This window comes from Pseudonaja textilis, chromosome 2, assembly GCF_049901715.1.
Source record: "Pseudonaja textilis isolate UNSWEBS1 chromosome 2, rPseTex1.2, whole genome shotgun sequence".
NCBI lineage: Eukaryota > Metazoa > Chordata > Lepidosauria > Squamata > Elapidae > Pseudonaja > Pseudonaja textilis.
Window position 1 is genome coordinate 11,839,124 of NC_141991.1, and position 22,317 is coordinate 11,861,440.

Consider the following 22,317-nt stretch of genomic DNA (forward strand, 5'->3'; position numbering starts at 1 on the left):
GAGAAGGGAACAGCCTAATGAAATAATGATTTAAAATATGTGAGGTGGGGGGGGAATAATTTTGGAAAGTAGGTGCTCCCATAAAAGTATGTGATTTAATTGAAAAGTAACATGCTGTGTTTAAGATATAAATGAACATTAATATTAATGAATAGATTTGTATTGGTATTGATAATATTGTATAATTTTAGAAGGTACCAAAGAGAGTCCCAATGTAAGCTATGCATTCTATATTAAGTATTATAGTTGTAGGGGAAAGAGATAAAGGCGTCATAATCCAATTAGTGTACAGGAGAAGTCTTCTTTAAAGAAGAAAGTTAAATGGATAGCTGGAAGTAGAACAGACAAAGAATAATATTATGATTCAAATTGAGATGAGATAAACAAATAAAATAAAATTAAGAAAATTTAAAAGAGAGGAGAAGCTATATAGAAAATTGAAAATGTTAATAAGATATGGAATAGTATATAAAATGAATATGAATTTGATTTTGTGGCTGTATGAAGAGTTGTAACCCGGGACTAAGCAACCTTCAGAAGAGAGGTTTTTTATGTTTTTATGTCTTGTGTTTTTGTATGTTTTTAAAAGTTAATAAAATTTGTTTTAAAAAAGAGAGAGAGAGTGGAAATTCCTCTAACTCCCATTTTATATTTCTTCTGGTTGTAAGATGCTCCTTTGTGTTTAAGTGTGGCCTCAGAATGATAATGTAGCAACTTGGGGATGAAGATGCTGCCCAGCAGACCCGCACTGGAGGCCAAGATGGAGAAGACCTGCACAGCCACCATGTATTTCCCCTTGGAGCTCAGGAAGGTGGGTAGGAAGGAGACCCACACATTGCAGAAGACCAGCATGCTGAAGGTGATCAGCTTGGTTTCATTGAAGTCTCCAGGGAGATTTTGGGCCAGGAAAGCCACCATGAAGCAGATGGCAGCCAGGAAGCCCATATAGCTGAGGGTGATGTAGAACATGAAAACAGAGCCTTTATTGCATTGCAGGATGATCTCTCCAGGCTGGGAATAAAAGTCTGAGTCACAAAATGGGGGAAAAGCTCCAAGCCAGATAGAGTAAATGATAATCTGGACACTAGAACAAGAAAGGATGATGGAGTTGGCCAAGCTCTCCCCAGCCATCTCTTCACTCAGTTTCCTGGTTTTGTTGCCAGGAAAGCCAGAACCACTGTGATGGCATTGGCCAAGAGAGAAGAAACGGCAACTGAGAAGACGATGCTGAAAACTGTTTGTTGGAAAAGGCAAGTGGCTTTCCTTGGTTGACCAATGAAGAGGAAAGGAGACAAGAAGCAAAGCAGGAGGGAGACCAGGAGGATGTAAGAGAGGTCTTGGTTGTTGGCTTTCACAATGGGAGTTTCTAGATGTTTCATGAATATGATTAAAGCAAGGCCTGTGACTAAGAACAAGAATAGGGCAAAAGAGACCAGAATTTTTCCCAGATGTTCTTCATAAGAAAGGAAGGATATAACTTTGTGGATACATTGGATTCTTTCTTCATTTGGATATTTTTCATTGGGACATTTGATGCATTTTTCTGTATCTGAGTAAAAAACCAATGTATTTTTAAAATATTCTGTACTTTTACTTTTCAAGAACATTTATTATTAGAAGCATTATCCAAGAGGCATTGCTTAAAATCTTTAGAGAGAGTAGGTAAGAAGAATATCGTTGTCTTAAAAAAAACATATTTTACAGTTTACGAAATTGGAAGAAGTCCTGGAACTTGAATGATTTCTTCTGTTGGTAGTTCCCAAATTCCTGATGTATCCAGTTGGGAGGATAATGTTTCTTGGCCTGTAAATGTTAACTTGAGGTTTGAATTAAAGAGGGGAGCTGAAGGAACAGGTAGGAGCATCCTCATAAGCATCAGTAGGTGTTTGGCCATATTTGGTGACATCTGATCTGCTACTCAAAGGCTGTTCCACTGTGTGGCTCTTAGGATTCTAGTCTCAGTGCCTGGCTAAGAGATCCTTGGTAGCTCTGGGTTTTAGCTGTTGCTTTGGAATGCCAGATTGATGTGTAATCCCTGATGTTTTCTGCCTTATCTTGCTAAAACTAAAGGGAATCTCAGTGAACATCGGTAAGAGCCCTTGTTGAAGATTACCTAATGGTGATGTGGGGTGAAAAAGCAATATTTCCCCACCTTCACTAGATCTGCTGATAGCCCTCTTTATAGATTAGGGAGGGTCCTCAGAACATCTGGCTGAGGCTTTGGAGGGAATATTATCCAGGCTATCTGGAGGATAAAATTAATGATATGTCTTCTGATCTGAACAAGGAAGGTTGTTATGTATATGTAAATAACGTAGTTGGGTTGACAATATATAAACTACAGATATATATGTTTGTAGCTTTAAGGAAAAATAGTGTAATGTATTATGCTGTGTTCTGGTTGGTTAATTATGTTACAAGTTGCCATCAGAGGGAGCTATAGATCATGGTTTAATTCTTTTTCTTTTCTCTTTTTGACTGATGATCTCTCTCTTGATACTGATACAGACTGACTATGGACTGATACTGACTAACCCTGTTTATTTTGATATTCTGTTGATATCAAAGGTTATCTGTTGTATTATGGTTTGATATTTGTCTGCTGTAAAAGACATGGAACCAGTAAGAAGACTTTATAACTGGATATTTTGTGGACTGTTAAAAATGTGTATAACGTGGATTGTTTATTGGACTGTGCTATTTCTTCAAGTAAACATTAACACAACTTGTTCAACTCTGCGTGGCTGTATATTTATTCATAACTGTTCTCGTAAACCATTTCCATGTGTGTATCCTTTTTATATAAGGGTTACTCTGCACATGTACTAACAAAGCTCAAAGTGCATGGTCTGGTGTTGTGATCTGGGAGGAGGTTGTCCAAAGGAAATAGACAAAGTTCCCTGAGAGATCCTGAAGCTCCCCATAATACTATCTTTTTAAGGGTTCTGGACATTTTGTTCTTTCTACCCACTTCAGTTTGGGAAAGAGCTAAATAGTAAGATGAGGAGCACTAAGAACAAAGATGAGAGAAATTACATTGATAAAGGTTTTCAAACTAATACTACTAAAGCAGATTTCCAGATATTACATCATGGTCTTTTTATTTAAAAGTTTTGTAGAGTTGGAAATGTGAAAAATGTGAAAGGACATTTTATAATGCTTGGTGGACATGTAAAAAAAAGATAATACAGAGGATTTTAAAGCTAAATGTTCAATATTTTCTTTGAGGATTGATGGATGGTCAGTTAGGAAAATGTCATGGAACATTGTTTTAATATGTGATTATTGTGCTGAGATTACTGCAAGGAAACATTCAGAATTACCCACCAGGAAGGAACAGCTTGTGAAACTGACAGAATTTCCTGAGATGAACAAACCGCCTCCTTTGAAAGGCATGTATCACCATGTATTGGTGATTGGAAACCCATTATGGATATTTTGGCTAAAAATGAAGTTGTGATTTATGGTTTTCATACAGAAGAAAATATAGATAAAAGAGTCACAAGGTAACCTTAGGAAGATGGAAGTTAAACTATAATTGCACTTATAACTGCTGTGAAGTGTGTTGAAAAGTATTCGTTGATATCTTTTTTGACAGTTTAAATTATTTAACATTTTTTAAACATTATTGCTTTCTCCCTTATTTTTTTGTAAATATTTGTCAACCCAGGCACACAAAATTGGTATGCTGCTTAAGTAAGAAAAAGTCCAGGGATACAATAAAGCAAAAAAGATTATAACCACAGCGAAAGAGGCCTGCAGGAATTGAATTCAACCAACTGTGCAAGATTGTTGATTAAACATTAGCTCATCTATATTTAGACCAGCTGTCAAGAAAATATATTGCTCAAAGGAGAACACAGAGAAGAAAACCAGATTTTAAAAATGAACAATTAGAGTTTAAAAAATAACCATTTAAAATCAATCTTTGAAAACTCATTCATCGCACACATGGTTTGAAGAAAATCAGCACATGTATATTACTAACATTTCTCTCCAAAACAACTTAATAACAGAAGACACTAGAAAACTTGACCATATCGCTACATGTTTCTGCAGGTGCATCAGCAAAAACAGACTTTCTCCAGATTGTTTAAAGGGGCAAATTTTAACACAGTCCTTAAATGCTACAGGTTCATCTCATTCTAAGAAGGAATGAGCAACACTGAGAATTTCTTGGCTGCTAGAAAAACACAGCCATGATAAAGCTAAGAAGGGAGAGATACACAACCCCCCAAAAATCTGCTAAACTTGAGAAACTATGTGATAATTTCTTTGAATTTGCAAACTTCCATTTCCAAAAGTTAAAAACAGGTCTTCTGAATAAGGCCAGGACCCATCTTTATATCTCAGTGCCTTGTTAAGACCACACTTGGAATAATGAAACCAGGTTTGGTTGCCACAATGTAAAAAAGATGTTGAGACTCTAGAAAGAGGGCAGAGAAGAGCAACAATGATGATTAGGGGAGTGAAGGTAAAACACATAAAGAATGGTTGCTAGAATTTCATTAAAGATCATTTTTAATGAAAACAAGGACCAGGGGTGACATGATAGCAGTATTTTAATATTTGAGGGGCTGCCAAAAAGAAGAGAGAGTCAACCTATTCTCCAAAGCATCAAAAGGCAGGACAAAAAGCAACAGATGGAACCTGGGACATTTAAATGTGGATACTCTCAATTCTTCAGGAATTGTTTTGTAAAACTCTTATTTAGCTGTATTTCAGCTCTTCTTTTATTTTATTTCTACATAATTTGACTTGATGGGTAATCCAGACTATATACACCTTGCAATTATACTGGACAAGGATGGAGGATGCAATTTTCCAATTGCACTTTGTTATATCAGCTCAAAATCATCGCCCCAGCTTATGTTCATGGGACACCTTGAAACAATTTCTATGCTTGGTCTGCTGGAATATGTTGAGAGTGGAAATTCCTCTAACTCACATTTATACATTTCTTCTGGTCGTAAGATGCTCCTTTGTATTCAAGTCTGGCCTCAGAATGATAATGTAGCACTTGGGGAGGAAGATGCAGACCAGCAGACCAGCACTGGAGGCCAAGATGGAGAAGACCTGCACAGCCACCATGTATTTCCCCTTGGTGCTCAGGTAGGTGGGCAGGAAGGAGACCCATACATTGCAGAAGACCAGCATGCTGAAGGTGATCAGCTTGGCTTCATTGAAGGCTCCAGGAAGATTCCGGGCCAGGAAAGCCACTGTGAAGCAGATGGCAGCCAGGAAGCCCATGTAGCTGAGGGTGATGTAGAACATGAAAACAGAACCTTCATTGCATTGCAGGATGATCTCTCCAGGCTGGGAATGGAAGTCTGAGTCACAGAATGGGGGAGAAATTCCCAACCAGATGGAGCAGATCATAATTTGGACACTAGAACAAGAAAGGATGATGCAGTTGGCCAAGCTCTTCCCCAACCATCTCTTCACTCGGTTTCCTGGTTTTGTGGCGAGGAAGGCCACCACCACTGTGATGGTTTTGGCCAAGAGAGAAGAAACGGCAACTGAGAAGACGATGCTGAAAACTGTTTGTCGGAGAAGGCAAGTGGCTTTCCTTGGTTGACCAATGAAGAGAAAAGGAGACAAGAAGCAAAATAGGAGGGAGACCAGGAGAATGTAAGAAAGGTCTCGGTTGTTGGCTTTCACAATGGGAGTTTCTAGGTATTTAAGGAATATGATTAAAACAAGTCCTGTGGTTAGGAACAAGAGAACGGCAATGGAGATGAGGAGGATACTGAGATGTTCTTCATAGGACAGGAAGGTTATTCTTTTGGAGATACATTGGATTCTGTCCTCATTTGGATATTTTTCTTCAGGACACTTGCTGCATTTTTCTGTGTCTGAGTAAAACAAAAAAGCAACATTTAAAAAACATATTCCATACTTTCACATTTCAAGAAATACCTTCTTGCAACAAAATGTGTTACCAGCAGCATTTTCTGAAAAGTATTGCTTAAAATCTATAAAGAAAGAAGGTAAGAATAAGATTTTCTGTAAAAAAAAAAAAAGTGATATTTTTATCGTTTCTGAAATTGGAAGAAGTCCTGGAACCTGAATGATTTCTTCTGTCATTTGCCGAACCTATATTATTAGAGGAAGATAATCAATTAATCTTTCTAAATACATTTCCTGGATCCTGAGATATGGCTCTTCTTAATATATTTGATGTGGGATGGCTGTCTTTTGAAATTGAATTAGCTAGAAAAAAAGTGAGTTCTGCAAATAATCTGGAATCCAAACTAGAAACAGAAGAGATTTTTTTCTGGCAGTAGAGAAGCTGGTCCAATCTGCTACACCACCTACCTTTTCCTTGGCCTTCCCTCAAGGTTTTTCTGCTATTCCTCCCTCTAAATAAGAAATTGTGCAATTTGAAGATGAGAGCAATAGCTCTTCGAGTTATAAACCATTTCACATTGTTTTTACAGCCCTCTCTAAGCAGTTTAGAGTCAGCCAATTGTCCCCAACAATCTGGGTCCTCAATTTACTGACCTCAGAAGGATGGAAGGCTGAGTCAACCCTGAGTCTGTGAGAATTGAACTGCTGAAGTGCTAGCAAAAACAAAAAAAAATGAGTTTCAATCTGTCTTTTGACTTGTATTTGTATGACCGTATTTCAGATGAATCTACTTCCAAAAGTCCTGTCTATTTCCTTGGTGTCCACCACCTTCATGAATGGAGATGGTCCCCTCAGGACAAGGAATGCAGTCATAGCAGCAAGCAGGCTCTCCTTCTCGCTTCGTCTTGACAAATCCAGCATGACAACTTTCCACACATTGGGACTGAGGCAGAGACTAAGCAGAAAAAGAAGAAATGCGAAAGAATATATATTGGAATGAAGTATGCATGAAAATGGATGCAGACATTAACATTAGCCAAATAGATTCTGGGCTTCACTTAGATAAATATGAAATCATTGACTCAAAACAGATTTGGAATGGAGAGATAAATACTGGCAGATTGTTCATTTACTCACTCTGTTTTGCTTTTGGCATCTAACATTAAAATAAAGGACTTTTCTACTTAAGAAAGACTGTGAAGATGGAATTGAAAAGGTTTCAGCCTTAAGTGACAAGCAGTTTGGCTCCTCCTCCTCACCTTGTTAACATGCATTTCTCCATTCCGGACATAACTATGATTTAAAAGTACAGTATGGTGAACTTGCATTAAATTTAAATAAAGATAAAAATTGCTAGCTACATTAAGTCCCTTGGAGCAAAATGGGCGATTCATATTTAACTAATAAGAAATGTAGATGTGTCTTTCCATATAAGTGGGTGTCCCAGCTTGATCTTTCAGGTGAAGTGCCTTCTTACAAGCCAAGAAGGGGGGTTTCCAAATCTAAGTAGCATTTCATTTCAAATTCTCCCATGTGAATCATGAACATCTTTGAAGCTTCTTCAGAATAGCAGAAGGCTTATTGCTTATCCCAGTGGGGTGAAAGAGAAGATATGGATAACTCTGGCCAAGTTTGGGATGCTTAAAAAGATTATAGAACACCAGTGATTTTTCAAGAGAGATATTCCTCAATCTGGATAAAGTGAGGCTTATTTCTCACATGAAGCAACAGGACCTCTAACCAGTCATGACTGTATTTCAACTGATTCAATGCAAACCTTAATTCAGATGCTGGTTAAAAGAACCTAAGGCTACAGTATTAGCAACTGCCAGCACTTGAATATTTCTCACCAGCCTTATCCATGGCTCCATCCTAAAGAATAATTACCCAGCATCCAATATTGCACATGACTGAATCAATTTAAAAGAATATTCCTTATCATGGCATCTGAAGGACACTTTTCTGAATAGTACTGAAGTCCCCAGAATCCATCTAACAAAATGTTAAGTTTTCTCTTTTGTACATTTAACTCCAAGTCATCTGCCATGGTGACTAGAATTAACTAGAATTGAAATGAGTGAGAATATTTACAAAAATGAAAAAAATGCAGCAAAATTTGACCCACTTTATTGAGCATATTAAGCCATGAAAGAGCAATTTCATTAATAATAATTCTCTGTATTTCAATACTCCCAAGTTTCCTTTTGATCAAATCCCCATCAGGCGAAATCACCATGAACTCAATGTCCATTTCTGCAGCTATTTCTCCGTTTTGGTCAATATAAAGTTTCCAGTGGGAAAGATTGTAGAACTCATTCTTCTCAAGAAAGGGATGGAACTAGAATGGAAACATCCGAGAATTTTAAAAGTTGAAACCTTGATTTGTTATACCACCAGATATTTTTACATATGTTCTTTTCTTCTACAGTTTTTGTTTTTAATGTGCCAACATGCTTAATTAGGACAACAAATGTTACCAGTAAATTCATAAGTGAACAAGGAAGGTTCAACTAAATTTGTCAATAATATTTTTAAAATATATGTATTGAGAAAATGCAATAGTCACATTTGATGAATTATAGGGAACGTTTGACAGCAGGTATCAAATAAATTGAACAACAGCAAAAAAAAAAAAAAAAGAGATTATTCATAAACTCCTTGAAAAGAATGGTCAATTACAGAATGCATGAAAGATGAAATTTCCCAAGCTCACCTGCTCCCAGGTAGATAAGATAGAAAATATGATTATAGGAGCTAATTCAACTTTATTGGAGTGCTATTAAGGGAATTACATTTAAAAAAATGTAATCAACCAACTCTGGTCTTGTGAAAGAAGTCACATAGACTGACATGGTGCAAACAACAAAGGAACATTTTGTATAAATTCCCTAATGGATTTCTTCTCCAGAGGAATTTAGTTTGTTGGATCCTTGTTGAGACCCATACCTGCCATGGCTGCAGCCTTTGAGCCTCCAGTGTCTCTTGGGCCTCTTTCCTTCTCCTCCAGGATCTGGATGAATATGCAGCCTTCAAGATGTGAGCCAGAGTCATAAAGACCATGTAAACAGAGTCACTGTTTTCAACAAATATCCCATTCAATTCATCTTCTGTATCCACTGGAGTTTTTTGGATGCATCTTTTCTGGCCTTTGACAGAAGAAACGTGCTTTGAAAAAGAGCACTGAAAATTCTTGTCTTCATACTGGGAGTCTACAAAAGAAAAGGATTCAAAAGCACCATATCTTGGCCTTATCATTTGCATAAATTCAAAGCTCCAAATACTATGGATGTATTTGTGATATCCAAGATGTTGCATTATATAGTTTCCCAAAGCTGTGGTGATCCAGATTTTCTCTCTAATGGGTCCTGACAAAATGTCAAGTGTTAGATGAAAAATATGAAATGTGCTTGAAAGAATAATGTGTTCTGTGAAGTGAACAAAAACATTGACTTGTTTCCACTGAGAAAAGCTGGAATCCCTGAAGGGTGCTCGATGTGCAGTCATTGAGAATTGTTGCGATATAACAACACAAATTCCATTCCTGACAAGCAAAAGAGGAAACGTCCTCAGGAAATTCTCTCCCTCCTCTGTGTCTGGAGCAAGGAGACCAATCAAGGTCCATCTGAAGTGCAGGAGCACTCGGACAATTGCTGAATACTGAAACCCTTCTTTGAGGAGCATCCGGTGAAAAAAAGGGAATTTACTTTTATCACTCAGAGTCTTTGAAACAACTCTATGACTGATCTGGAAAAGCAATGAAGAAGGCCACTCCAAAATATGAGTTTTTAATAAATCCAACTTTTTGTTTTGATAAACATCTTAGAATAGCTTGTTGTTTGGCCATTGTTTAAAATATTAAACACGGAATATTAAGAATACTTAATGTCAGGGTTCCAAGTAACACACCCATAGCAATCAAAACTATGAGGCAGGTAGATTCCTCAAAGAATAAATTGATTGGGCACAACATATTGGCACTGACTGGTAAAAACTTTCTCTGAATGTTCATGCAGTTTTGTCCTAATTAATTTTTTCCACTTTCTCCAAACAATCAGTCACATAGTCCGGTCAGGATTCAGTCTCGTTACTAGACAACTCCAGTCCCTGGACACCTGGTGGGAATGTCCTTGTTTCCTAAGATAAAGTATTTTATTTTGACTACAACACCCCAACTATCTACTCCCCCCTCCCTTTCCCACAGCTGCACTTGTGGCAGCACTGAAGCCCCAAAATGGTGACAGTCAGGTCAGCTTCAGGGCTGACACTTTATATAAAAATGGAAGATGAGAAACAAATTAAGTAAGAAAGAATAACAATCAAAATGCAAATCATATTTCTCTATTACCCCTACAATTTAATGCAGTTAAACTCACACGTGCAGAGGTTAACTGAAGTACTGTATATTGTTCCAATAAAGGGCTATGTTATATTTATTTTTTTTAAAAGATTGCTTCATCTTTCTCTGCTTTTATATTTTAGATTCTTTGTGCAGCAATCTATATACTTTATTTTCCCATTGAACAAGAGACAGGGAGACCATAGTTCTTCATATAATTTGTCAGTTGTATAAGCCAAGAGGTCCTTAGTTGAAAATTTGCCTCTTCTAACAAACACAATTTTGGGAGTCTATAGTTTCCATACCTTTCATTTTGCATCAATAATTAATGATATTAATTGATGTTAATTAACATGATGTTGATTAATTGACGTTGATTAACATCAGACCAACAATCAAGAAGTAAACAATACCACAGTCAAGGAATTGCCAAACAATCTAACAGTAAAAAGCTCAACCAAAAAACTTCCAAGACCATTCCCACCAACTCTTACAGGGCAAGTCACTAGAAGATAAAATTGAGAGCATTCCCCACACTCCTTACTAGCACTGATGATCTTGCCTAGTTTGGGTAATGAAATGTCTTCAAGAAAATAACCAAGCTCAGAAAGCAACAAAAAAGCCTCATTTCAAAAACTGAACTACAAATATTCTCCTTGATTGATTTCATCCCTCTGTTTATGCAGCCTAGGTCTACTTTTGCTTTTTTGGCAGCTGCAGCATACTGGTGTCTCATATTTAAGACATGGTCCAGTAGGAAACCTACATCTCTCTCACAGTTGCTACTGCTCAGCCAGGTATGAACAATTCTATAACTGTGCATTTAATATTTCTTTTCTACAAATAGGATCTTACTTTTCTCACCACTGAATTGCATTTTATTGGATAGGGCCCTGTGCTAAAGTCTGTCAAGATCCTTCTGAATCTTGAGTCCATCTTCCAAAGAGTTAGCAATTTCTCCCCAAAAGCAATAGAGATGCTATCATGAGAGGATATGACTGTTTTGATACATGCCTAATGTGCATCCCAATTCCTGACCATGACACCTACAATGGACATAGTGAAAAGCAGCTTTTGAATTCCATAGAGAAGATATGGTTGGATCTATTCTGCACTCACTACTACCCCACTCACTTTATTATGAATAGAGAAACACACATACAAACCTGTGGGACTTTGTAGGGGCTTACTAATGTTGACATCTGGATGGAAATCTCCCTGTCAGCTGCATCAAGAAGAGCCAAAGTGTTGTCCTTCCTTCCACAGCTGTAGTTGGGAATGTTGGCTTCTCCCATAGAGAGCATGTCCAGCAAGACTTCTGAAGTGCCAAGTGTGTTCAAATAGTTTTCATGGATATTGTAGCCAAGTGTGAGATTGCATAGGAGCTGGATATTCTTGTTGATCAATTGAATGGTGAAAATAAAGCATTCTATTCCTTTGGTCGTATAAGGTTCACTAGTGTAAAAACATGATTTGATTAATACAGGCATTACCAACAGCAATAATACAATGCCATTTTTCCAATTTCATCCTCTTTGTTAATATTTGACAATTGAGTCTGGCGGCTCAGTGGCTAAGATTCTGAACTTGTCATTCAAAAAGATTGGCAGTTCGGCAGTTCAAATCCTTAGCACTGTGTAATGGAGTGAGCTCCTGTTACTTGTCCCAGCTTCTGCCAACCTAGCAGTTCCAAAGCATGTAAAAAAATTGCAAGTAGATAAATAGGGACCACTTTGGTGGGACGGTAATAGCATTTAGTCATGCCGGCCATATGACCACAGAGACGTCTTCGGACAGCACTGGCTCTTTGGCTTTGTAATAGAGATGAGCATCACCCCCTAGAGCTGGAAATGACTAGCATGTATGTGCAAGGGGAACCTTTACCTTTATTGAGTCTGAAGCCAATACTGATTGAAAACCAGAGGAAAATGATAGCTACCCATCAAATTTAATCTTTGTAAATGTTGAGAAAATGGGCAGCAGATAAGAATCAGAAATAGTCTATTATTTATAGCAGCAGTAATTTTCATCAGCACTGTACCCAGTCTTCAAAATCATTCCTTTTTTAAAGTATAACCATCATAAAAGGAAGAGGATATTTCATAAGGGACCCTGAAAAGCTGTTCTAAAAATAGATCATCCACTATTCCTAAAAGGATCAGGCACTGAATATCAATGAGCAGTTATAAAAATATGGAAATGAGCTGGTCATGTTTAACTACAACAATTGCTACTTTAAACAAAAGTCAGTATTCAAGTCATAAATTCTAGATTGGATTTGGAGAGGAAAATAATGTGGACTTCTTTCAGGTATTTCTTTCTGCTCCATCTTCATATTTGTGCTACTAAATAAAACAAAAGAGGAAACCCATGGAAATCTGATCAAGCAACAAAATTAATCAGTTCCTAAAATATAGAATAAGGTGAAAACAATGAGAGTATGAACTGCAGATGGAAGAATATAATTTCATCACACTGAATCACTTACAAGTAAGACAGACTATAGGGAAGCTGGTTGAAAAACAACATTTTCTGGTTTAGTGTTACTGTACTGGTGACTACACCGATGAGATGATCTCCTGGCCTATAGTAGCTCCATGGTCTTTCTCTATCCAGGTGCACCATATTCAGTGGGCACTTCATTCTAAGCTTCCCAGAGACTGTCTGGGACACTAGTAGCATCGAAAGCAGAAGGAGGAGGTCCATAATTCATGGAGCTGAATCAATCACCTTTTCCAAAGAAGAGTGAGATAGTTTCAATGCAGTCTCAGAAAATGGAATATCCAGGAGGTTTCCTTTTTCAAACAGAAACAAATCAAGCTTCACCTGGAGAAGAGGGAAAAGTACATTCAGCATCACAATCCCTGCCTATGTCCTAAATCTTGTGCAAACCATTCAGCATGAGTAGATGCTTATCTCTTTTTCTGATGAAAGATTCATTCCATGTTGCTTCAGTTTGGCATTATATCAATATCAGTCACTGGAAAACTATCAGCAGGCATTCAAAGTCTGGAATTATGCTAATTACTGTGAGTGATAATTTGTACTCAGGACCTCTTCCAGGGCTCCATGTAGAGAGGGGCAGCTGGAGAAAAGGATTTTTCTGAGATGTTGCAGATACATCCCTGGAGACACTCTTCTACAATGGTTGTCATCCTTCCTATCAGGACATATCCAGAAAGTTATGCTGGAGGAAGATATTACAATACCCAGGGAATTGACTTCTGCTGTCCGCCATTGTGACATATGGTCTCCAGAGTTTGGTTCTACACTCAGGGTGTGGGTACCAGGCGAGATGGGAGGAATTCCCCTTTTTGGACAAATATGTGCCCTTGCCAATATGTAATTTTCCCCCAGGGGAGAGGAGGAAGGATGGCTGTCGATATTTGTTATTTTTTATAGACTTTCAGAAGGCTGAACTTAGACCTGCTTCCTGTCTCAGTTTGTCTATGAGAATTTTCCCTGATTTAATTATGTCTTTTGTGTGAATGGCATCATTGCAGGAAGAAAAATGCCCCTGGTTATTTCAGTTACAAACCATTATTCAGCTTGTCTCCACTAAATCAATGTGCTTCAGAGTTCCAGTAATTCATTGATCCATCCACCAACAGATTTGACTTCAGAAAACAAGCCATAGTTAAAAGTTACAAACATGAATGCAGCCACTGGTGAAGTGATCAGGCTAAGGAGATTCTACCAATATGAACCAGACCAGTTTAGTATAGTGATTAGGTTACAATGTCCAACAAGGCTATTCAAATAAGTTGTGCCCAACATGGCGACTCAGCAGTGGTGAGATTCAAATTGTTTTACTACTGGTTCTGTGGGCATGGCTTGGTGGGTGTGGCAGGGGAAGGATACTGTAAAATCTCCAGTCAGAGGTGGTATTTGTTGGTTCTCTGAACTACTCAAAATTTCCACTACTGGTTCTCCAAAACTGGTCAGAACCTGCTGAATACTACCTCTGCTACTCAGGTTGCTGTAAGTACTGCTGCCTAACTAGGCTTCTTTCACACAATACTCACATACACTCTCAACACAGGTGATCAGGCTGCATTAGAATGGGCTGGGAAGCAGACTCAGGGCATCTCCTGCTCCAACAACAGTCATCTCGAACTTTGGGAGTCTGGGTTCATAATAATCTTCTCTTTATACCTCACTTGTTTACTCTGGATCCAAGTGTATGGAACATATTGCCCTAGTCTTGTCAGGAACTTCACATTCTTATTCTGTGTTTCATGAATCCACTACATTCCTTATGACCACTAATGCTCTACCTGGTATCACCAACAATACATCATTCTTACATGCACTCAGAATCTTTCCTTATCAGTAGTACACACATTCCAGTAACATGAGTTTCTCAGTGAGTTCATGAAAGGCTAATTATAATTGTATCCCAGGCCCTCTATATTCATAACTTGTGCTTGTGATACATTCATAACATATAACAAAAGATATGTAACAACAATACCACTAGATGATAGCTGCCCAATGCAATAAGGGATGATATACAAGAAGCTGTTGGCTCTCTTACTGGCCTGGATGGGTCTGAACATAATAATAGACTCCCAATCAGATTTACTCTTTGTCTTTATCTCTAGGCATCTGTGTCAGTATATTTCACAAAAAAGACAAGCTCTCCGTCATTTTTTAGCTAGGTTGAACAACTGGTTTTCCTGGAAAGCAGGCAGACTCCTGTAGAGCTCTCTTTCCATTTTAGAAATAAAAGCCATTTCTTCTCTCTCAGGAATTTAGTCTTGTGACTTTTCTTGAATGGGTTTTAGTTCCTTCCAATCTCTAAGAAATAAAACAGCCCAAAGTGAATTATCCAAAAAAGCTCTCACCCATCAAGTCTCCATGATCTGATTGATTTTTAATATTTTGCCAATAATGTGTGTTTTATTATTTTATCTCTAGGTGTTTATCTCTAGGCATCTCTTATGTGTATTGAAAGAAATATCCTTCTTGGTTCAGTTCCAAGTGGAGAAAAAGACACTGGAAATATGGAGGCTGTTTGGAAAGATGGTTTAATGGTGGACAGGACCACATTTATTGATTTATTTATTTTATTTGGTTTGTCAACTGCTATTACTTATAATAGGTATAAGTAAAAACATAGTTATGAATACATGGATACATATAAGAAAAATAAAAGAAACAATAGGACAGGGATGGTAGGCACATTGGTGTGCTTATGCATGCACCCTGCAGACCTCTTAGGAAAGGGGTGAGGTCAATAGTAGAATGTCTAAGGTTAACGTTTTTCGGGTTTAGGAAAGAAACCACAGTCAGGTAGAGCTTGAAGAAAGGTCACATGCTTCAAGATGTTGGGTGAAGGAAAAGAAGGGAGGACTGGGATTCTGAGAGTCCTTTATATAACCTCTGTTGGGCCCCACCTTAGTGTTTCTGTTCCTGTGCAAGAAATGTATCCCATTGGTTGTCAGACTCCCAGGGGTGGGGGTCTTAGCTAACTTTGTAGCTTTGTCTGGACCATATGACTTCACCTGAGTACTGGCTGATGATGCAATCTTCCCAGGCCAGGTGGTGGGATGGGCAAAGGCCTTTATAATGTAGAATATCTGGTCTAGACTTTAATGCCCCACTAGCAAAGGTGGGTTTCTGAGTTTCTGCCTCTCTGAGTTTCTACTTTACTCTTTTTAGGGGAAATATTCTGCCTTTTAAATATTTCCTAGGATATTTCATTTTTCTAGGAGAGGGGTGGGTGCTATCTTCCTACATCAGTATATTTCACAAAAAAAGACAAGTTCTCCACCATTTTTTGAGCAACTGGTTTTCCTGCAAAGCAGGCACACTCCTGTGGAGCTCTCTTTCCATTTTAGAAGTAAAAACCATTTCTGCTCTCTCAGGAATTTAGTCTCATGACTTTTTTTTTTTAGTCTCATGACATTTTAGTTCCCTCCAATCTCTAAGAAATAAAACAGCCCCAAGTGAATTATCCAAAAAAGCTCTCACCCATCAAGTCTCCATGATCTGATTGATTGTTAATCTTTTGCCAATAATGTGTGTTCCACCCACATATTTTTGCAAAAAGAGGGCACTGTTGGAAGTTAAAACCCACCCCTCTCCTAGAAAAATGAAATATTTTAGGATATATTAAAAGGGCAGATTTTATTTCCCCTAAAAGAGAAGTAGAAACTCAGAGAGGCAGAAATTCAGCCCCCCTCCCCTTTGCTAATGGTCCATTTCTCTGGTCTGGGCAGTCTATTTTACATAACAAAAATCTACTCCAGGTCTCCAAGCAGGAGACCCTACACCATTTTTGACAAATGGCAGTCCAATCTCTTCTTGAAAGTCTCAAGTGATGGCGCTCCCACATCTTCCAAGGGCAAGGTGTTCCATTGGTTGATTGTTCTCACTGTCAGAAAGTTTTTCCTTATTTCCAGGTTAAATCTCTCCTTGTTCAGGTTTCATCCATTATACCTTGTCTGGCCTACAGGTGCTTTAGAAAATAGCTTGACCCCTTCCTCCTTTCTGTGGCAGCCCCTCAAATATTGGAAAACCGCTATCATGTCTCCCCTGGTCCTTCTCTTTATGAGACTAGCCAAGCCCAGTTCCTGCAGCCGTTCTTCATACGTTTTAGTCTCCAGTCCCCTAATCACCATGGTTGCTCTTCTCTGTACTTTTTCTAGAGTTTCAACATCTTTTTAATAGTGTGGTGACCAAAACTGGATGCAGTACTCTAGGTGTGGTCTTACTAAGGCTTTATAGAGTGGTATTAGTATTTCACTTGATCTTGATTGTATCCCTCTGTTTATGCAGCCTAGAACTGTGTTGGCTTTTTTTGCAGCTGTAGCACATAGCTGGCTCATTTTTAAATGATTGTCCACTAGGACTTCAAGGTCACAGTTACTACTATTGAGCAAGGTACCACATATACTGTACCTGTGCATTTGATTTTTCTTGCCTAAATGTAGAACCTTACTTTTTTCACCATTAAATTTCATTTTGTTAGATAGCTCCTAATGATGTTAAGCAGCTTAATATACACAGCACCCTTTTAATGTACGACATGGTAATGATCCTGCTTGTAAAAAAAAAGTCAAAGAAGAGGTAGAAGACTGATATTTTTACAAAGAAGCGTGTAAAAAGAAATGAGCAGGATGAAATGAATTTCAGAAAGAAGAGCAATGAAAAATTGGAATTTAATGTAATTTTTATATTCAGAATACCGTATAACTATTGTCAGGTTCTTATAATTGTAACATAGATTTTGAGCTGCTATGCAGAGCTGTGCAACAGAAAATAAGTACCTTCAGCATAGGAGTTTTCAATTTTTTCCAGTTTTCAATGTGTTCCTGGATCTGGATAAATATGCTGCATTTAAGGCCCGTAGCCAAAGCCCAAATTGTGTTGTAAATGAAATAGTTGTCCCGAGTCAGGATTGGATCCATCTCCTCTTCCATGAGAGCTGCCAGATCTTCTCTCTGCCTGCACTGTCTCCAGACTTTCACCCAAAAGGCAAGGTTGGTGTAGGAATATAGGAAGGAGATCTCTGCCTAGTGCCTCATAAAAGAATAAAGGTTCAAATGGCTACCATTCTTTGCAATTTGAATTTCCTTCATAGGAAAGGAAAATATGCTATGGATGTATTTGACAGGAAAAGATTGTTTATCCAAATAAATAGTGAAGTCCCAGCAGATTGTGGTTAGCATGACTTTTCCTCTAGGAGGCTCCGTAAGCCTTTCAAATACTAGATCCACAAGTAAAACCCTGACATTGAATGAACTGAAATCTGCACCAAAAATAAAAATATTCATATTTCTCCAACTGAGGTATAAATGCCAGTTTATGTCCGCTTCCCGAGAACCTGGGGAAAAGATTTGTGATAAAACTGGGCAAATGCCATTCCTGACCAGCATGGAAGTCAACGTTCTCATGAACCTTTGTCCATTCTCAGTGTCTGGAGCAAGGAGACCCACCAAGGTCCATCTGCAATGGAGGACCAGTTTCACCATCCCTGGGTACTGGGCTCCTTCAGCAGGGAGCATTGGGTAGAAAAAAGGATTTTCATCACTCACAACCTGGGAATCAAAACCATGACTGATCTGAAAAGGGAAAAAAGTTAACTTTTTTTTTTTATCATAAAAAAAATCATAAGGGATCATAAAAATAATACCTGGCTCTGATAGAGGAATTGTTCCACTCCTGGTCATTCTGTTTACATTGTCTCTCTTCTCACTTCAATAGCAAGCAAAAGCTCTTAGACTTATATATACCAGTTCACAGTGCTTTTACAGCCCTCTCTAAGTGTTTTACAGTGTCAGTATATTGTCAGCAACAACCTGGGTCCTCATTTTACCCACCTCGGAAGGATGGAAGGCTGAGTCAACCTTGAGCCTGGTGAGATTGGATCGCCAAACGGCAGTCAGCAGTAGTCAGTAGAAGTAGCCTGCAGTACTACACTCTAACCACTGAGCCACTGCAGCTCTTCAATGAAGCATCTGGCTATTGCAAATAGCCAGCAGAGATTCACAGTCTGTATTATGAGTGTACCATAGAGAGGATTGTCTACTTCAATCATTGATAGAACCTTCATCCTTACTTCATGCAATTCCCACAATAGAACTGTTCTCTTCATGTACAACAGAGGAGGTCTGGCTGTAAGTTGCATGTCTAAAAATGGTCTTCACAACAAAGACACACCTTTGGAATTTTGTAGGTTCCCAACATGGTTGAAATCTGGATGGAAATGTCAATACCAGTTGCTTCGAGAACAGCCAGGGTGTTTTTCTGACTTCCACAGCTACAGTTGGGAACATTAGCCTCCCCCTCCAAAAGCAGGTCCGGCAAAGCCTCCGAAGTCATTTGTGGTCCAAAATAATTGTCATAGATGTTGTATCCCAGGATGACATTGAACAAATGTTGGGATTCTTGTTGATCATTTGGTTTGCCAAAAGGAAGGATAGCATTTTCCAGAACTCTGTTAATGCTTTCCTGAAAGTAAAAATATATCAGGACACAATCAAAGGAAGCTCCCTGTCAATTAACTATTCTTTAGACAATTCTATTTTTAATACATCTAAGGCTGAGAGATTTTGAGGCATTTTCAAATCCCCCCCCTCCTCCAAATTTCACTTATCTGAAAGGAACTCTGGAATTCTTTCCATTTTTCCTTTATTTTTTGATACTGAATGCATATTCTTTCTGCATCTAGTTATTGGTAGTTTTCTCTCATTCTTTTTTAAATTGATATATGTTAAGAATTGCTAAAGAAAGTGAAATATTAATCAAAAGAAAAGAAGGAAATAGAGAAAGGAAGAAAAGGTCCTAGAAATTTAAAAAACATTTTCTGATTTTCTTTTCAACAGATAATTTTTCATTTCTGCAAAATCTACATTTTTCACAATCTAGTCCTGCGCTGTGGGAATTCCACAATTCTTCCATCATTATGCATACAATAATCTTGCTGCAGTTACCATATATAATATCCATCCACTATGGATCTTTTTTAATTGATTGCTCAGATGTCCCAATAAAAAATAATTCTGCTTTCTTCATAATTTTTAACCTTTCAAATTCTTTGCATTATTTTTTCAATTTGCATCTAAAATTTCCTAGCTTTCTCACAAGTTCACTCTGCACGATAAAATGTTCCCCCATGCTTTTTACTATTCCTACAATTGGTTTGAAATATATTTACATATTTTTGATAACTTGTCTGGTGTTATATCATTTTGTTTTAAAAAAAATATCTTAAATTATAACAGTGTATAAACTGAATCTCTATTTAACAGTCAACAGTACATACAGTCACACAAATTTAACCTGTTCATCTTCTGTTTGAAATGTTTAAAACTATATATTTTTGTTATTACATGTTTATCATTTGTAGATAATTCAGTTACAAATTCAGTTTTGGGTTATTCTTCATATTATCTTTATTCTTGCTGTTGTATCAAGATTTTAGACTTTAAATCTCGCTCTGTCAGTCTTTGTCTATTTATCCCCTCCAATAATTAATAAATGGAAGTCTGACCAATTATTCCACATGAAATACAGAATCATACAGACAGACACCCACAATGACACATAAAATGAGCAACTATGACTGTTAACAAATGGAGTAGATGCTCAGTTGCTGGAGATGTTTATATGTCCCACATGTCCACAATAGAGATTTAATTGACATTTAACTCATTGTATAAATAAGATTCTGGCATTCGTTCAAATGGGATTCACACATCTATGAAATGTCAATTCTGACTGGGATCCATTAATTTAATTGGTGGTACAGAATAAAATTGTCAGGCTTATCTCATTTTTACTTCAAAGTCAACATTTCTGCATTTTTCTATCCATGTTGATGACCTTAATGGGCATGAGTGATAGAAGGGAAGAACCATCCTCTCTTCTCCATCCTCAGCCCAAGTCTGCTAAGATGCAGATGCTTCTTCTTCAAGGTCAAGAAAACAGAATGTATCTACTGATTACTCATTTGAGAATTTCAAATCAGGTTCATCAGCTGAAAGGGATGAACCAAGGATGAATTGAGACAGAAAGAGAGAGAAACTAGCAGATCAAAGAGATCATTCATTGTAAGAGAGGCAGCTAAACTTTAGCACTTAGGGTTGAATGGAGAGGACCTAATTCTGCGCAGAAACTTTGACATACTGAGAAATTTGAATCAAACGAGATTTGTTGAAGCTCAATGGTAGAAGCATTGTCCTTGTTCTAGAGACAATACCACCAATGAGGAACTCTCCTGGCTTGTAATAGTTCTGAGGGTGCACCTCATTCCTATTCAGAGTCAAGATGCATTTGGCTCTGAAACTTGTCAGAACTTTGTGAGGAAGCAGAAGCAGCAGAAGCAGCAACATGATTTGTGTTCCTGATGGAGTCGCCATCCTTACTTTGAAGACAAAGTGATAGGAAGAGGTGGAAGAAGGCAAAGCCCTCTTCCAAGACAGAAGTTCCAGATGTTTTCTAATTCTGACAGACTCTATACAAGCCTTCATATCTGCATCCCCTGCCTGTCCTAGAAGCTTTCAAGGTTCTCTATTTCTCCAAGGCCATTTTTGGCCCCAAGATTTCCCAGTGCAAAGACATTAGCCAACAAGGCATTGATATGATATCAAAGTGGAAGCATGTTATGGCTGTGTTTGTGTGATATCTGAAGGCAATCCAACATGTCTTTTGAGATTTAGCAACAAGAGAAGAAATAAATCACTATGATTTGGATAATGTCTCCATGGAGAGACATCATCTCTCTAACCTCTGAGTGAGTCAACAGGCAGATGTCAATTAGGAAGAGTCAAAAATGGGGTAAAACTCTAAAAGGGGGTCAAGGAGTGAGAGAAGAGAACTTTCTCCCAAACATGCCTTAGAAAATATCTTGATGCAATCAACTCTCCAAAGAGAATTTTGGAATGAAACTGAAATTTCAATCCTCATGGATATAGTTGATCCTGTTTGGCTGCCTTGTTCAAAGATGGGTGGCTGCAGGAGTGGGATCTATTCCACTATTGGTTCGGTGATCACATGTGCAGCTTTCCACACACTGGCTGAGCCCTGCAGTGCCAAGCAGATGAGATGATAAAGAAGAGAAAAAGGCAGGGGCAGGTGGGAGAGCCGATCCTGCGCTTTTCTCTTGTTTCAGCTGGAGACTTTTTTTCCCCTCCTCTCAGCTTATTGTTGGAGGCTCTTTTTTACTGCTGGGTCAGTTGAACTGGGCCGAACTGGTAGCATACTACTACTGGGTGGTTGCTCTTGTTCACATGACTACTTCTTCTCTCTTATAACATAGCAAACAAGAACAAAATCTCTGGAAATTGTTTTTTATTCAATAAAGACATCAAAAGTTTGACTTCAGGTTCTGCTATTGGGGGATTTCCACTTTGAAAAATGTAGCTTTCTTTCATTCAGAAAAAAAAGCTGTTGATTGTTTGTAAATGTGGAACTAAATCATATAAGAAACAAGAAGATGATTATGGTCAGGGATCGGTACAGAAAGAGAAATAGAAAGTATCCAGCAAAATATAAATATAGAGATAAATAACTAAATGGGTAAAATTAGGATAGCATAATATTTTCAGATGTAAAACCTATGAAAGTTGTTGAGCTGCTCTTGGTGACTAAACCTAATAAAATCTACCATCTATAAAACTTGT

The 22,317-nt window shown here is 37.9% G+C and overlaps 1 protein-coding gene across 1 annotated transcript; it reads right to left on the bottom strand.

Moving 5' to 3' along the window:
- Nucleotides 1-4,837: 4,837 nt before the first annotated feature.
- LOC148126723 (vomeronasal type-2 receptor 26-like) lies at nt 4,838-21,054 on the bottom strand. The gene is made up of 8 exons (XM_087923119.1): nt 20,812-21,054; nt 18,854-19,144; nt 18,092-18,255; nt 11,353-11,641; nt 8,797-9,594; nt 7,976-8,188; nt 6,679-6,805; nt 4,838-5,855 (listed from the first exon to the last, which is right to left on the bottom strand). The coding sequence occupies exons 1-8, from the start codon at nt 21,052-21,054 to the stop codon at nt 4,951-4,953; spliced, it is 3,030 nt and encodes a 1,009-aa protein (XP_087779245.1). The 3' UTR covers nt 4,838-4,950.
- Nucleotides 21,055-22,317: the final 1,263 nt, after the last annotated feature.